Raw genomic sequence first — 16,700 nt, forward strand, 5'->3', positions numbered from 1 at the left:
TTCTGTTTATGAGGAAGACACGGCCCGTGGACACGGCCCGTGGACACGGCCCGTGGGGACGAGGCCTGGTGGGACAGGGTCAGACTAAACACATGTAAATATGACGCATTGTGGCTTTATATCACGAGTGTTGAGTGAAAAATAAAGAAAATAAATAAATAAGAAAAATATAATCGTGGCCTTTTTGTTGCGCACGTGGCGTAATGACGCACAGCCTCAGTCCTTAAAAACATGAAGTACACGTGACAATACTAATACTGCATACATAAATACTGCACAGTGTCGTGAACCTGTCGTGAACCACGCGCGTGAGTGCGCAGCTGGAGCGCGCAGCGGCCTCGCGCTTTGCGCAAAGTCTCCAGTTCTGCGCATTTGGACTAAATGAGTGAGATCTGTGACTGTAACTGCTCCGTGTTGTGTTACTGTTGTTATGTTGTGAATTGTTTCGCTTGAACTTTGACCTGACCTCTTCCCTCCGCGCGCACAGTCCGTTTAAGCGCGTGCGCAGAGCAGAGGACCAAGGCGCGAAAAACGCCTAAAAAACGGCTAAAAAAACAAAAAAACAAAACAAACTCTATTAGGCTTTTGTAATATTTGTAATTAATTTAAGATTATTATTATTTTTTTTATTTCGGTCCTTTTATCCATGTATTTATTTATTTTGTAAATTAGATGAAACAAACAGCCTCATAAATAACAAATAAACGTAATAAAATGACTCATATAATTAAAAACGTTTTGAATTCTGGTAAACAATAATCAATGAGAATAATGAGTCACTCCAGAGCCACAGTTCTGTTTTACGCACTGCTCTGGAGGCCCGTGCGTAACAGCGCGTGCGCTTGGCGCTCGGCCCAGTGCGCAATAAATCAAATGTTCCAAAGTGAATTGAAAGTAACAGCTCAGAACAAAGGACATCACTTTAAAAATCACATTCATTGTTTTAGGCAGAGTTTTAATTTGAGTGAAGATCTCAGGCATCATAATAACACCACAGATTCCAAACTAAAATAAATGATTATAAATCTTTTGTTTTGATCCATAAGTGTCTGTCCTCCCTGAGCGGAGCGCGTCCTGTTGTAATACTGTCCGACATCCTCCCTCCTGACCCCGGGCCCCTCTCTCGCGCTGCTCGCTCTCTCCTGTCTCTCGAGGAACGCTGGGAGCCGTGTGATTGGGTTTTATTCCTTCCTGCTTTGACTCTATTCTGTGGCAGCGCCATCAATCTCAGGACTAACACGACATTTGTTTATGAGCCGCGCGTAATGGCGAGGCTTCATAATGGCTCCGTGTTATGAGCAGATCACAGCCCAGATAGTTTTGGGAAAGCTCAGAGAGAAATCACGTGCTTCACTATTTAACATTTACAAAATAATGAACGTATTAAAACGAAACAATGAAGTAATAAACGAGTTTGTTTAATCTGAAGTAGATTTTTAAAAGTTCACTAAACACCACGGGCTGGAATGGCCACGGCGCCGCGCGTAAAACCTTCACTGTGACTGAATAAATAAATAGATTTAAAGTAATAAATGCGTTTTCCATGTTTACTAATTTCATGTTTCACAGATGGGAATATTTTTAAAAGGAGAGTTATTTTAGTGTAAAGTTTAACCGTTTTTAGTTAAACTTTTACGCACGAGGTGAATTTTCGTGCGTAAAAACTCCTGAAATGCAAATAGGCTGAGGAGATTTCTTGCGTGTGTTTTTGTAGATTCTAGATTCTAATCCTGTGTTGAGGGATTATTTCTTGAGGATTTTTGGTTAAACGCTCAAACGAGATCATAAAATAGACCCCAAAAAAAAAGTCATAAAGTCATAACACTGACAACTGGAACGACCTCCATTACCAAACAAAACACAAAACGGAGCGGTGTAGCTGTTTTCACTGCTGCTGGGTCACACACAGGTGAGGACAGGGAAAGAAGAGCGAACCCGGGGCCTGCGTAATGTTTGGAAAGCTGTGCGTAATTCCCATAACGTTTTTACGCACAGCAGTGAAATAAACTGCGCACTTCACAAACTACATTTATGGTTTTATGGAACAAAATATAAATAATTGAAGCATTGTGTAAAGAAAGCCTCGTTTGTCAAATATTATTCATACAGATTTGAGATTTGTGGATTGCTGTAAATTGGAGTTTAAGGTGAATTACGCACGTGCCAGTTCAGTTCAATTTCAAACGCATTTTTTGTTTTTCATGGTAATTTTAAAACAAAGAGGCGCGGATTTAGTTCACATATAATGACAATTTATTTAAACAAACAAAACAAATCCTTCAAAAATACTAACAAGAAGATTCTTTGAAATAGTATGGCATTATACACGTTCCATTTGTACTGATTTTTTTTTTTAATAATGGCACAATAATTCTGGACAATTCAATTTGGAAACACTTTCTCCGGTGTTTGGTCCTTATAATATCCGGCTACACTTAAATAAATTACTATATGAATTTACACGTCCATGAAACTGTCAAAGGTAAAAAGCCACAAAAGAGAGACTTACGTGTTCATTTGACAAACTATCTCTAGTCCTTTGGCTGTGGGGTGTTTTTTTTTTTTTTTACGTCAAAAGTTCAGTTCACGTTGGCGCTGCTTTGGTCAGAACTTGCTGCAGTCGTACACAAAAGCCCCGGATGCCCTGTAGATGGACTGACTCGGTGGGAACGACATTTGACAACTGTTATTCCCGTTCACCGGCGAATTATTCAAGCCAATCCTTTGCGACTCGAACATCTCTCTGACGGAGTGGAAGTTCTGCTGCTGGCTCGGGTACGCGGCCCCTAGATGCCCAAGATCCCCCGCTTGGTTCAGGTACCACGAGGCCAGCCTGCCCTGATGATGATGCCCCTCGTTTGTTGAATTCAAATTACCGTGGGACAGTGAACTCGCCGTGGTCGTCACTGCGTAATCTGGCAACGTTTCATCCACGGAACTAGGCGCCAAATGTCCAGACCTGTCCCCCGCGTACAGGCTCATGGCTTGCATGTTACAATGATACGTGGCGTTGGAGGTAGAGGAGTTCTGGCTGCACTGGGAGCTGTACACGGACGTTTGCGTGGGGGAATAGTTTAAAGACAGCGACGGGGTCCTGGAGGAGGCCACCAGGTCCGACTGCGCGTGAGGCGAGCCCCGTAGAGACGTCATGATGTTGTCCACGCTGAAGCCCTGCGTCGAGGCCTGGACGTGGTGGTGCTGCTGCTGCTGCTGCTGTTGGCTCTGGTGCGGGTGGTGCTCCGGAGTGACCACGCCGATGGAGCGACTGGACTGTAAGCTGTGTGGGCTCCCGCTGGACATGCTGCTGCTGCTGTCCGGGCTCTCGATTTTAGGCACCGGGTTCAGAGACGGGGACTCGGCCTGCGGAGGCGTCATGGCTCCGTTCTCGGTCTTGATGTCCTGGATGCGCACGGGCTGCTCCTGCTCTCGGCCTTGCTGCTGCTGCTGCTGCTGCTGCTGGGACTGGGGCTGCCTCGTTGGGGTTTGTACCTCCTTCTGCAGACGCTCCTCTTTTTCCTTGAGCGCGTCCTTCTTTTTAAACCGGCGCCTCCGTCTCAAAAAGCTTCCATTCTCAAACATATTGTACGAGTCCGGGTCCAGGGTCCAGTAGCTCCCTTTGCCTGGTTTTTTATCATCGCGAGGGACTTTGACAAAGCATTCATTGAGCGACAGGTTGTGTCTGATGCTGTTCTGCCAGCCCTGTTTGTTATCGCGGTAAAACGGGAACCTCTCCATGATGAACTGGTAAATCCCGTTCAGGGTCACCTTCTTGTCCGGGGAGTTCTGGATGGCCATGGTGATGAGGGCGATGTAGCTGTACGGAGGCTTCACCATGTCCTTGGGCTGCGGCTGCGGGGTGTACGGTCCGTAGGCGCGCGCCATGCCACCCGGGTACTGCTCGTGCGCCGCGTGGGAGTACATGTTCATAGCGGATGGCATCCCCGTGTAGCCTCCTCCAGCCGCGGCCGCAGCTCGGTAGTATCCGGGGTCACCGCTGATGTACGGCACGACCCCTAAAGAGTTTGGACTGGAGACCGAGTAGCGCGCCTGCATGACGTCTGCGCACGAAAACTCAAATAAAACAAAATAAAAGTGTCCAAATTTCACTGGAGGAGAGCGCAAATGGCGTGAGAGTGCGGTGTTTTACGCAGTCCCCATCTCGGTGTCCTCTGCCGCGCTCTGGAAATCCTTCTGAACTTTGGAGCGTACGCGCGCACACAACTTTTTGCGCAGTTAAATTCTTTCCTCCCTTTTTTTTTTTTTTTTTTTTTTTTTTTTGCAGCCGCTGAAGCCAGCTCCGCCCCTTAAAAGTACCAACAACAAAAAAAAGTGAGCGGAGCGGGCCAATGGGAGCGCGGGCCCGGCGGAGGGGAGCGGGACGCCGGGGTAGAGCCGTGAGAGGAGGCGGTGTCAGCTCCAGCTCCACTGTGCGCCACGAACAGGCTTAAACTGAGGAGAAATAAACTACAACTGCACCTCACACAGCTCAGACTCACTGCTACAGCCTGATTTGAGTCTTTAGAAAACTACAAAACACACCTCAGATTATTTTAGCGTTGATACAAACATCTGGGTCAGTGTTTTTTTTTAGTTTTTGTTGATGTTTTTTATCACCGAATTAAGTGGATTTACTGTAAAATCATTTCAAATTTGGTTCAATCTAGGATTAAATTATAAAATCCAGCATTATAGTCCAGACACGTGTTTGTAAAAGGTAAAACAGCACCTCAGTAAAATGATTTCCTTGACCCTTAAAGCCACAGTCTGTATTATTCCATCTCCAGGACCACGGGCTGTTTGGTTCCTCGAGGCCGCTGTGACGCACCAAATTACGCACAGGATCAAAGGCCTTTGCTCATTAACAGTCCGCGCGTCCACAGAGCGTGAACAGAAACGTGTTTGTGCTCCGAGGGGCGTTTGGTGTGAAAACTGAGAGAGAAGAACAAAAAGACCATCTGCCCCGAACCACACACACCTGGAACTGAAAAAGAAAAAACATTTAAAAAACATTTAATCACAGCGTCAGTCCCAACAAGTTCATCACGTGCGTAAAATCCACGTCCCCCCCTGGTCCTCCGCGCGCCCCCCAGGCCCCCCAGGCCCCCCAGGCCCCCGCCCCGCTGCAGGTGACGGTCACAGGAGGCGCGTGTCACGGGCCCCACACTGGAATCTCGTGCACGCCGTTTTAATGAAACGTGCACGAGCTGCGTGGGTCCTGACACGGCCCCGGGCGTGAACTCCATCTGTTTACTCACCGCGCTGCCCCGCTGCCCACCCAGAGCTCACCCAGGGCCTCGTCACGGAGCCACGGAACATGGAGTAACCGCAGAAGAACCGCAGAGAAAATGCGCAAAAAAAACAGCGGAATAAAGAAGAGTTTGTATTTGACTTTTCTTTTTATTTATTTTTCCATGTTGTGTTTTTCTTTGAGAATTTGTCCATTATTATTATTATTATTATTATTATTATTATTATTATTATTATTATTATTATTATTATTATTATTATCTGTAAACAGTCTGTTTTATTTATTTTTGATTCTTTTCTGTGAGGAGGATGAGCCTCACTTTGTCTCTTGTTTGATTCGCGGGTAAAATAAACTTATGATTTTATAAAATGTGACTAAAATGACACGCGTGTAAATGTGATCTGTGGGTCACATGACCTTTGTCCGGGCTGCGCGTGAGGGACAAGGGCCTGATGGAGGTTCCTGGTGTCACGACGCCCCCGTGTGGCTGGAACATGAACAGCAGGCGCTGGAGCCTGTGACACTGAATATTCCACAGTGACGATTCACAGCAGAGCTGCTCCAGAGCGCGTGACATGAGCCGCACAGAGCCGCACAGAGCCGCACTGTGCACGCGCGGGTAAAGCTTCACTGCGGGATAACCTGAGCGCGCGGCCTGTGCGCGCGGCCTGTGAGGAGGAGACAGAGGCGTTTTTATCTGAAAACCACTGCTGCCCCCTTTTGGCTGGACACTGTATAACAGAAAGTGTTCTGTTCACAGAAGTGTCCCGCGTGACCGTGGGTCTGTGACGTGACTCTGATGTGGCTCATATTTGAGTCTGATGTGGCTCATATTTGAGTCTGATGTGGCTCATATTTGACTCTGATGTGGCTCATATTTGAGTCTGATGTGGCTCATATTAACACTCTGATGTGGCTCATATTTGACTCTGATGTGGCTCATATTTGAGTCTGATGTGGCTCATATTTACACTCTGATGTGGCTCATATTTGACTCTGATGTGGCTCATATTAGACTCTGATGTGGCTCATATTTACACTCTGATGTGGCTCATATTTGACTGATGTGGCTCATATTTGAGTCTGATGTGGCTCATATTTGACTGTGATGTGGCTCATATTTGACTGTGATGTGGCTCATATTTGACTCTGATGTGGCTCATATTTGACTGATGTGGCTCATATTTGACTGTGATGTGGCTCATATTTGACTCTGATGTGGCTCATATTTGACTTTGATGTGGCTCATATTTGACTTTGATGTGGCTCATATTTGACTTTGATGTGGCTCATATTTGACTGTGATGTGGCTCATATTTGAGTCTGATGTGGCTCATATTTGACTCTGATGTGGCTCATATCTACACTCTGATGTGGCTCATATTTGACTCTGATGTGGCTCATATTTGAGTCTGATGTGGCTCATATTTGACTCTGATGTGGCTCATATTTGAGTCTGATGTGGCTCATATTAACACTCTGATGTGGCTCATATTTGAGTCTGATGTGGCTCATATTAACACTCTGATGTGGCTCATATTTGACTCTGATGTGGCTCATATTTGAGTCTGATGTGGCTCATATTTACACTCTGATGTGGCTCATATTTGACTCTGATGTGGCTCATATTAGACTCTGATGTGGCTCATATTTACACTCTGATGTGGCTCATATTTGACTGATGTGGCTCATATTTGAGTCTGATGTGGCTCATATTTGACTGTGATGTGGCTCATATTTGACTGTGATGTGGCTCATATTTGACTGTGATGTGGCTCATATTTGACTCTGATGTGGCTCATATTTGACTGATGTGGCTCATATTTGACTGTGATGTGGCTCATATTTGACTCTGATGTGGCTCATATTTGACTTTGATGTGGCTCATATTTGACTTTGATGTGGCTCATATTTGACTTTGATGTGGCTCATATTTGACTGTGATGTGGCTCATATTTGAGTCTGATGTGGCTCATATTTGACTCTGATGTGGCTCATATCTACACTCTGATGTGGCTCATATTTGACTCTGATGTGGCTCATATTTGAGTCTGATGTGGCTCATATTTGACTCTGATGTGGCTCATATTTGAGTCTGATGTGGCTCATATTAACACTCTGATGTGGCTCATATTTGAGTCTGATGTGGCTCATATTAACACTCTGATGTGGCTCATATTTGACTGATGTGGCTCATATTTGAGTCTGATGTGGCTCATATTTGACTGTGATGTGGCTCATATTTGACTGTGATGTGGCTCATATTTGACTGTGATGTGGCTCATATTTGACTCTGATGTGGCTCATATTTGACTGATGTGGCTCATATTTGACTGTGATGTGGCTCATATTTGACTCTGATGTGGCTCATATTTGACTTTGATGTGGCTCATATTTGACTTTGATGTGGCTCATATTTGACTTTGATGTGGCTCATATTTGACTGTGATGTGGCTCATATTTGAGTCTGATGTGGCTCATATTTGACTCTGATGTGGCTCATATCTACACTCTGATGTGGCTCATATTTGACTCTGATGTGGCTCATATTTGAGTCTGATGTGGCTCATATTTGACTCTGATGTGGCTCATATTTGAGTCTGATGTGGCTCATATTAACACTCTGATGTGGCTCATATTTGACTCTGATGTGGCTCATATTAGACTCTGATGTGGCTCATATTTACACTCTGATGTGGCTCATATTTGACTGATGTGGCTCATATTTGACTCTGATGTGGCTCATATTTGACTTTGATGTGGCTCATATTTGACTTTGATGTGGCTCATATTTGACTGTGATGTGGCTCATATTTGAGTCTGATGTGGCTCATATTTGACTGTGATGTGGCTCATATTTACACTCTGATGTGGCTCATATTTGAGTCTGATGTGGCTCATATTTACACTCTGATGTGGCTCATATTTACACTCTGATGTGGCTCATATTTACACTCTGATGTGGCTCATATTTACACTCTGATGTGGCTCATATTTGACTCTGATGTGGCTCATATTTGACTCTGATGTGACTCATATTTGACTCTGATGTGGCTCATATTTGACTCTGATGTAGCTCATATTTACACTCTGATGTGGCTCATATTTCACTCTGATGTGGCTCATATCTACACTCTGATGTGGCTCATATTTGACTCTGATGTGGCTCATATTTGAGTCTGATGTGGCTCATATTAACACTCTGATGTGGCTCATATTTGACTCTGATGTGGCTCATATCTACACTCTGATGTGGCTCATTTTTACACTCTGATGTGGCTCATATTTGACTGATGTGGCTCATATTTGACTGTGATGTGGCTCATATTTGACTCTGATGTGGCTCATATTTGACTTTGATGTGGCTCATATTTGACTTTGATGTGGCTCATATTTGACTGTGATGTGGCTCATATTTGAGTCTGATGTGGCTCATATTTACACTCTGATGTGGCTCATATTTACACTCTGATGTGGCTCATATTTGACTCTGATGTGGCTCATATTTGACTCTGATGTGACTCATATTTGACTCTGATGTGGCTCATATTTACACTCTGATGTGGCTCATATTTGGCTGATGTGGCTCATATTTGACTGTGATGTGGCTCATATTTGACTCTGATGTGGCTCATATTTGACTTTGATGTGGCTCATATTTGACTTTGATGTGGCTCATATTTGACTGTGATGTGGCTCATATTTACACTCTGATGTGGCTCATATTTGAGTCTGATGTGGCTCATATTTACACTCTGATGTGGCTCATATTTACACTCTGATGTGGCTCATATTTGACTCTGATGTGGCTCATATTTGACTCTGATGTGGCTCATATTTGACTCTGATGTGACTCATATTTGACTCTGATGTGGCTCATATTTACACTCTGATGTGGCTCATATTTGACTCTGATGTGGCTCATATTTGACTCTGATGTGGCTCATATCTACACTCTGATGTGGCTCATATTTGGCTGATGTGGCTCATATTTGACTGTGATGTGGCTCATATTTGACTCTGATGTGGCTCATATTTGACTTTGATGTGGCTCATATTTGACTTTGATGTGGCTCATATTTGACTGTGATGTGGCTCATATTTGAGTCTGATGTGGCTCATATTTGACTGTGATGTGGCTCATATTTACACTCTGATGTGGCTCATATTTGAGTCTGATGTGGCTCATATTTGACTGTGATGTGGCTCATATTTGAGTCTGATGTGGCTCATATTTGAGTCTGATGTGGCTCATATTTGACTGTGATGTGGCTCATATTTGACTCTGATGTGGCTCATATTTGACTCTGATGTGGCTCATATTTGACTCTGATGTGGCTCATATTTGAGTCTGATGTGGCTCATATTTGAGTCTGATGTGGCTCACTATTTAATCTCCTCCGCTGCTTCCTGAGCCGTGTGTCCTAAAACTATGTACTAGTATGTACTATATACATAAATATACTACTATATACATATACATGCTACTATATAGTATATACATATATACTACTAAATACATACTACTGTACACTTTATACATGCCCCTCCCTGAACCTCCACCTGAACGTGGTGGAGGGTTTGAGCCTGAATGGGTCACACGTGGAAACAGGTCCTGGGTCAGACGTAGAGATTCAGACGCCCCATGATGAGCCTTAGAACGAGGCCAGTTACGTCGCCTGGACCGGCGTCACCGGGGCCCCTCCCTGGAGCCAGGCCTGGGGTGGGTGCTCGGCAGCGAGCGCCTGGTGGCCGGGCCTTTCCCCACTGGGGCCCGGCCTGGACCCTCCCGAAGGAGCGACGTGGGGCCGTCCTCCTGTGGACCCACCACCTGCGAGAGGAGCCATGAGGGGCGGGTGCAGAGAGACCCGGGCGGTAGTTGAAGACGAGGGCCCTGATGACCGGATCTGTGGACATGGAGACTGGCTCTGGGGACATGGAATGTCACGTCACTGGGGGGAGGAGCCTGAGCTTGTGCGGGAGGTTGAGAGTTACCTGCTAGAGTCGGCCTCACCTCCACACACAGTTTGAGCTCTGGAACCCAACTCCTCGAGAGGAGCTGGACTCTCCATTTCTCTGGCGTTGCCCGTTGGGAGCGGCGGCGAGCTGGTGTGGGGTCATTGCGCCACAGCTCATGTTGGAGTTCACTCCGGTGAACGAGAGGGTTGCGTCCCTGCGCCTCTGGGTCGGGGACAGGTCTCTCACTGTTGTGTCGGCCTACGGGCCAAACGGCAGTGCAGAGTACCTTCTTGGAGTCCCTGGGAGGGGTACTAGACAGTGCACCAACCGGGGACTCCGTTGTTCTCCTGGGGGACTTCAACGCCCATGTGGGTAACGACAGTGACACCTGGAGGGGCGTGATTGGGAGGAACGGCCTCCCCGATCTGAACCCGAGCGGTGTTTTGTTATTGTTCTTCTGTGCGAGTCACAGTTTGTCCATAACAAACACCATGTTCAAGCACAAGGTCCATCAGTGCACGTGGCACCAGGACACTCGAGGTCAGAGGTCAATGATCCACTTTGTTGTCGTATCATCTGATCTCCGACCGAATGTCTTGGACACCGGGAGGAGGCCCCTGGGGAAAACCCAGGACACGCTGGAGGGACAATGTCTCTCTGACCTGGGAACACCTTGGGATCCCACCGGAGGAGCTGGAGGTGGGTGAGGGAAGTCTGGGAGTCCCTCCTCAGACTGATGCCCCTGTGACCCCCACCCAGATAAGAAGAACCTGGATGGATGGACTATACACATACTACTATATACAAATACATACTAGTATATACTATATACATGTATACTACTATATACATACTATTATATACTATATACAAATACATACTAACATATAGTATATACTCTACTGTACTAGAGAAAAAACTAATGATGTAACACGTTGTGTGCTCAGTAGATGGCGCCAAAGATCAGCCCTGACACTTTTCATACTGTGAAACACACACACATATACACACATATACACACACACACGTTGTACAGACTGATTCATATTTTTCTTGTTTCTCAATCTCAGTTCTGTTTTGTGTTTCAGACTGAAGAGGTCAGAGGTCAGAGGTCACGTGTTTAAGCAACAAACAGACTTCACTTTGTTCAACATGTTTTAATATTTATACAAAAATAAACCTGCTCATACGTGTGTGTGTAGGTGTGTGTGTGTGTATCTGTGTGTGTGTAGGGGTGTGTGTGTGTGTGTCTGTGTGTGGGGGTGGGTGTGTGTATGTGTGTCGGTGGGGGTGTGTTGGTGTGTGTGTGTGTGGGGGGGGGTATGTGTGTCGGTGTGTGTGTTTTAGTCCTTGGTCACACGAGGCAGGGCTTCACGTCGTGGCGTGTGCTCTGTGGGTGGAGGGGGCTGTGGTGGAGGGGGCTGTGGTGGAGGGGGCTGTGGTGGAGGGGGCTGTGGTGGAGGTGTTGGGTGTAGTAGAGGCCGCTGCTCGGGCCCAGGAGCAGCTCCTTCCTGTCGCAGGTGGAGGTGGAGTGAGAGGAGTAACGGGACAGTCCCACTGTGGACACAGAGACACGAGAGACATTTAAACATGAATGAGCCTGAGTGTCCCAGAGAAACAGAGCGACGGGACTTTATTTAAACTCAGGTTAAAACTAAAGAGACAAATACATTTGATTTATTTAATGATTCTGCGCCTGTTTAATGTTTGAACTGAACCTGCGCGTTTATGACACAGTCTGTGACTCCAGAATAAAAACAACAAAACAACAAAAAGAAAACAAAACACAGATGTGAAGATTGAAGATGGATTTTAATCATTCAAACACAGACTGGACTTGGAGTTATTTTGTTTTGTTTTGTTTGTTTTTTTGTGTGTCGCCGCTGAGCGCGTGCTCTGCATGAATTCAGTTTAAATCATTTTTTCTGATTTATTCCCACATTATATCCCACATAACAGATACAGTTTTAACATAACGTTTAAATGTGTTTCAGATGATTAAAAAGGGCCTTAAAAAACTTTTTGTTCGCACAGAAAGGAGCGGATCACATCAGTGATCATCACTGCACCTGCGCATGCGCAGAACATTTACAGTATCAGCCTCATATTTACAGTATCTACAGTATCTTTACCTGACGTGTCCGGCGCGTCCTGGCCGCTGTAGCTCTGCTCCACTGGACACGTCACGTGGTGCGTGGGTGTTTGTGGCTGTTTGATGAACGTGGAGACTCCAGGGGACGTCCAGTGCGCGGATGCTCCAGAGTAGAGCGGGTCCCCGCGCACGTCCGGGCTGTAGTCCGCGCGGCTCCGGCTCTGGCACGCGGACAGGTGTGACGCGCTCGTGACCGCGCTGAGCGCGTCGTGTCCACCTGAGGTCAGCTCCACATTATACCCACAGGACACAGAGCCGGAGCTCGGGTGGAAGTCAAATGTCCCGGGGTGGACAGAGGCTCCAAAGCTCATCCCGTTCATGACGCGGTACACGGGCCCCACGGGCCCCACGGGCCCCACGGGCCCCAGGCCCTGGCACTTCCTCCTGAAGCCCCGCGGTCTGCGCCTGAAGGACCCCTCCTCAAACATGAACTCACTGCCGGGGTCCAGGGTCCAGTAGTGTCCTTTCCCGGGTCTGCCCAGGCCTTTGGGCAGTTTGATGAAACATTCATTGAGGGACAGATTGTGTCGCACAGAGTTTTTCCAGCCCTGATACGCGCCTCTGAAGAAAGAGAAGCGCGTCTGGAGAAACTGGTAGATTTCACTCAGAGTGAGTCTTTTACTGGGGGAGCTCTGTATCGCCATCACGATCAGAGCGATGTAAGAGTAAGGAGGCTTCTCCGGGCGCCTCAGGACAGACTTTTTACCTTTGCAGCTCTCGTGCGCGCTGTTCATCCCTGTGCGCGCGCTCAGAGGGGCATTAGGGCGCGTGGAGGAGTCACAGAGCCGGGGCAGAGTCTCTGTGGACGACATGAGTCACCGCTGAGTCCTCACCAGAGTCTCCTGATCCCGTTAAATCCTCGCTCCAGTGTCCATCTGTGAGACTGAAGACACGTGTGAATGTGTCTCTCCATGTGTCCACGAACAAACCCCACAAGGAATGAGAAGGAGCTGCCCCTCCCCAGGAGCTGGAACCGGACAAATCTCCTCCCACCAGCCCCACTTTTACAAACAATTAGCACAAGATCATTTGGAACAATAAACGTCCAGGAAAGGCTCCGAGTCTGTGAGCAGAGCCGAGTCTCTGTGTGCAGAGCCGAGTCTCTGTGCGCGGCTCTGAGTCTGTGCGCTGTGGTTTGAGGATGAAGTTGGCAAAATGGAGGATTTGTTTGGGGTCTGGTCATGACACGGAGCAGCTTTTTCCATCAAAACAGCCCCAGAGTTTAAAAAGTGAGTTCACCACAGAATCTGAATCACATCAGAAACTGCGGCCAAAGAACGAGACTCAAACAGGAAACAATAATGAACATGGACATGGATATGATGTGTGTTTGTGATGTGCGTCTTTTATTTTCAATTTAAGGAAAAATGGAAAAACAAATAAACAGATAAACAAATAAACATTTCCATTTGCCCAACGAGGCCAAGTGTTTTTGTTTTTAAAGAAACAATGAAACACATTTTATTTGTTCTTAATAAATATAAACTGTACAGGTTTGTCTCTTGGGGTTTAGTGATGATTCTTAACGCTGTCCACAAACAAACAAACAAACAAACAAACAAATAAACAAACAAACAAACAGCAGTAATAACTGTAAACAGCATTTCTTTCTTCTTTTTGTGCAGAAAAATCTCATCAGACCGTTTTAAAAAGTCACGTGACTTTACCAATTCAAACTCATTGATGCAGCTTAAGACTTAAATGATACTTTATTTAACAGTCCAAAAACACAAAATATAATGTATTAAATAAAGAACATTTTCAAAACAGTTTGTTATAAAACATTTAAAAAACAGCACGTGTAACATGCGCGCGCGGGGTTAAGTCCAAACAGCTTCAGGAGTTTGTTCAGTTCAAAAATGTCCCTTCTTCTCTGTTTTTGAATAATGTGTCACATGACCCACGTCTGTGACGTAAGGTGACGCAGCAGGTGAGTCCCAGTGCGTCATGTGTCCAGTGTGACGCCAGAGGGACGAAGGATGGACCAGGCTGTCCCCCGCGCGCGCGGCTCTGAAGGGGGTGCTGAGGATGCTCTCTATGGAGAAAGAGCTGGAGAACTTGACCCGAGGCTCACACTTCATCACGTGTCCAGAAAAGTCTTCATCCAGAAGTGTCCTTCTCCCCAGACGCTTCCTCCTGCGCCTGAACACTCCGTCTGCGAACGTGTACTCGCTCTGAGGGTTTAACATCCAGAAATTGTCCTTCCCCCAGGGCCGGCTCGGGTCACGCAGGACTTTGAGGAAACAGTCGTTCAGGGACAGATTGTGGCGCACAGAGTTCCTCCAGCCCGTGTAGCTGCCTCTGAAGAACGGGAACTTGTCCATCAGATAATCATTAATCTCCGCTAGAGTGAGGCGGCCGCTGGGGGAGTCGCGTATGGCCATGGCGATGAGCGCGATGTAGGAGAAGGGCGGTTTGCCTCTGCGCGCGTAGGGTTTGGACGCGCTCTTGGAGTCTGGAGTGACCGGTGCTGCCCTGTCTCCATCTGACCCCAGCTCCTCCTCTGGTTTGACGCTACAGTGTCCTCCGCACAGAACCTCCAGCTTCATGTTGCCAACAGATCCGGTGCGTAATGCTCCTTTTACGCACCTGCACGAGCATTCTCACCTGCTTTCACTTACGCCAGCGCCTTAAATACCGCTCACCTCAGCCCAGCCCCGCGTGGGAGAAGCCAGCCCACTTCCACAGACATATAGACAGTCGGAGAAATGTTTCCATTGCGTGCGTAATGGCGCTATAAAAAGCCGCGGTCGTAACTGTCTTGACAAGGTGCCATAAAAATAATGTTTAGTATTGTTAAAGGAACACCACGTTATGCGGGTTATAAAAGCTCAGAACAATCACCTACATGAGCGAGAAACGGAAGGAAAACAGTGAGATAACACGGGAAGAAATGACGAGCTTCTGGAGTCTGAAAATCATTAAAAAAAAAAACACAATTACGCGCGAGTGGAGCGAGGCAAAACAGCAGATAATAAACCACATACAAGCGCAGTTATAATAAAGAAGCTGTTTATTTTCATAGTAATAACATGTCTAGGTTTTAAGGAAACTATTTTTAATTTTATTCTCATTTATATAAGTCAGAATCTTCACACAAAAGGACTTTTAAATGCAAATAAAGAGATTAATGAAATGAAAAAAGGGCTTTCCAAACCATTACACACATTGGCAGCAGTTGGATGAGTCGATTGTTCAAACCCTGGGAGTTTCGTTTGATCTGTGACATATTGTGATTGTGTTATTGAGCAAGACACCTCACCGACCTCGCCTCCTGCTTTATGAATATATCGGTGTGATTGTGCGGTGAGGTGGCGGCGGCTGCGGAGGGCGTGGGCTGCTCAGATTCCTGTCGATCAAATTAAGCTTTTGTTGAAGTGGAAACGAGAGAAAGAAAAGATGAAATAACGCTCTGAGATGTGAAGTTACAGCGGCAGAAGCTCGGTCGGTCGAGCTTTTTGAGCGTTTGAGCACTGATCTGGAGGTCGGTGGCTCGAATCCCACTTTGGAGCGGTCAGATTCCAGCTCCCGATTCCAAAGCAAGACACTTAACCCCGTCGTCGTCAGTGTGTGTTACTCCGGTGCATGAATGTGTGAGTGTGGCTAAAGTGTTTTGAGTGTCTTGAAGGTGGAAAGGCTCTAAATATGTCGTAGAGACTGATGGATCAAAGGTGCAGACGCATGAATCAAAAGCTGAACAGGGTCTGAGGACATCGCCAAGTTCATAACCCACTTTATCGTTGAGGAAATGGATGAAGACACATCTGTGGACGACCTGCAGAAGATGATATGAGACCATCTGTATCTGGAGCCGCGCCGGGGAGGTCTCTGCTCGGCCTCCAAGTGGTGACGTGCGTCCAAACCGGGTCCTCGTTTGTCGCAGGAACAAATGTCTCCCAAAAAACAGGGTCACGTGAGGATAAGCGGATGATTTGACAGTGTGTGTGGCTGCAGGTGATTCGTGGGTGGTGCCAGATTCTCCGTCCATTCGTTCTCCACAGACACAGAAGTAAAAGGCAAGACAACACAGAAACACAGGGGAAAATGTGAATCCTGGTGATATGAAACTGACCGTTTAACACGTTCAAAACTCTGGCGGCTGTTTGAGTCTCTGTTTGCTGTTTTAGACTTTTTTTTTGTGTAGATTTTTGAGTGAACATTTTAATAATAAACCAATCCGGTACAGAGTAAGGTCCATACATCAATAACAACAACAACAACAACAACAGCTCCATCTTGAACACAGAAGTAGAAGAAGAAGAAGAAGAAGAAGAAGAAGAAGCTCCAGAATGTCCACATCCTTGGTCACTCCAGTCCGTCCACAGTCGCTCATGTTCTGTC

The 16,700-nt window shown here is 46.5% G+C and overlaps 3 protein-coding genes across 3 annotated transcripts; all 3 read right to left on the bottom strand.

Annotated features, from left to right (window-relative positions):
* Positions 1 to 2,230: 2,230 nt before the first annotated feature.
* Positions 2,231 to 4,108, bottom strand: foxc1a (forkhead box C1a). Its single transcript, XM_033983165.2, has one exon. The coding sequence runs from the start codon at positions 4,051 to 4,053 to the stop codon at positions 2,605 to 2,607; it is 1,449 nt and encodes a 482-aa protein (XP_033839056.1). The 5' UTR covers positions 4,054 to 4,108; the 3' UTR covers positions 2,231 to 2,604.
* Positions 4,109 to 11,561: 7,453 nt separating this feature from the next.
* foxf2a (forkhead box F2a) lies at positions 11,562 to 13,155 on the bottom strand. Its single transcript, XM_033982777.2, has 2 exons — positions 12,340 to 13,155; positions 11,562 to 11,764 (listed from the first exon to the last, which is right to left on the bottom strand). The coding sequence occupies exons 1-2, from the start codon at positions 13,091 to 13,093 to the stop codon at positions 11,562 to 11,564; spliced, it is 957 nt and encodes a 318-aa protein (XP_033838668.2). The 5' UTR covers positions 13,094 to 13,155.
* A 534-nt stretch (positions 13,156 to 13,689) lies between these two features.
* foxq1a (forkhead box Q1a) lies at positions 13,690 to 14,959 on the bottom strand. Its single transcript, XM_033982709.2, has one exon. It carries the CDS (start codon positions 14,906 to 14,908, stop codon positions 14,213 to 14,215), a length of 696 nt encoding a protein of 231 aa, XP_033838600.1. The 5' UTR covers positions 14,909 to 14,959; the 3' UTR covers positions 13,690 to 14,212.
* Positions 14,960 to 16,700: the final 1,741 nt, after the last annotated feature.

Source organism: Periophthalmus magnuspinnatus, chromosome 17 (assembly GCF_009829125.3).
Source record: "Periophthalmus magnuspinnatus isolate fPerMag1 chromosome 17, fPerMag1.2.pri, whole genome shotgun sequence".
Taxonomy (NCBI): Eukaryota; Metazoa; Chordata; class Actinopteri; order Gobiiformes; family Gobiidae; genus Periophthalmus; species Periophthalmus magnuspinnatus.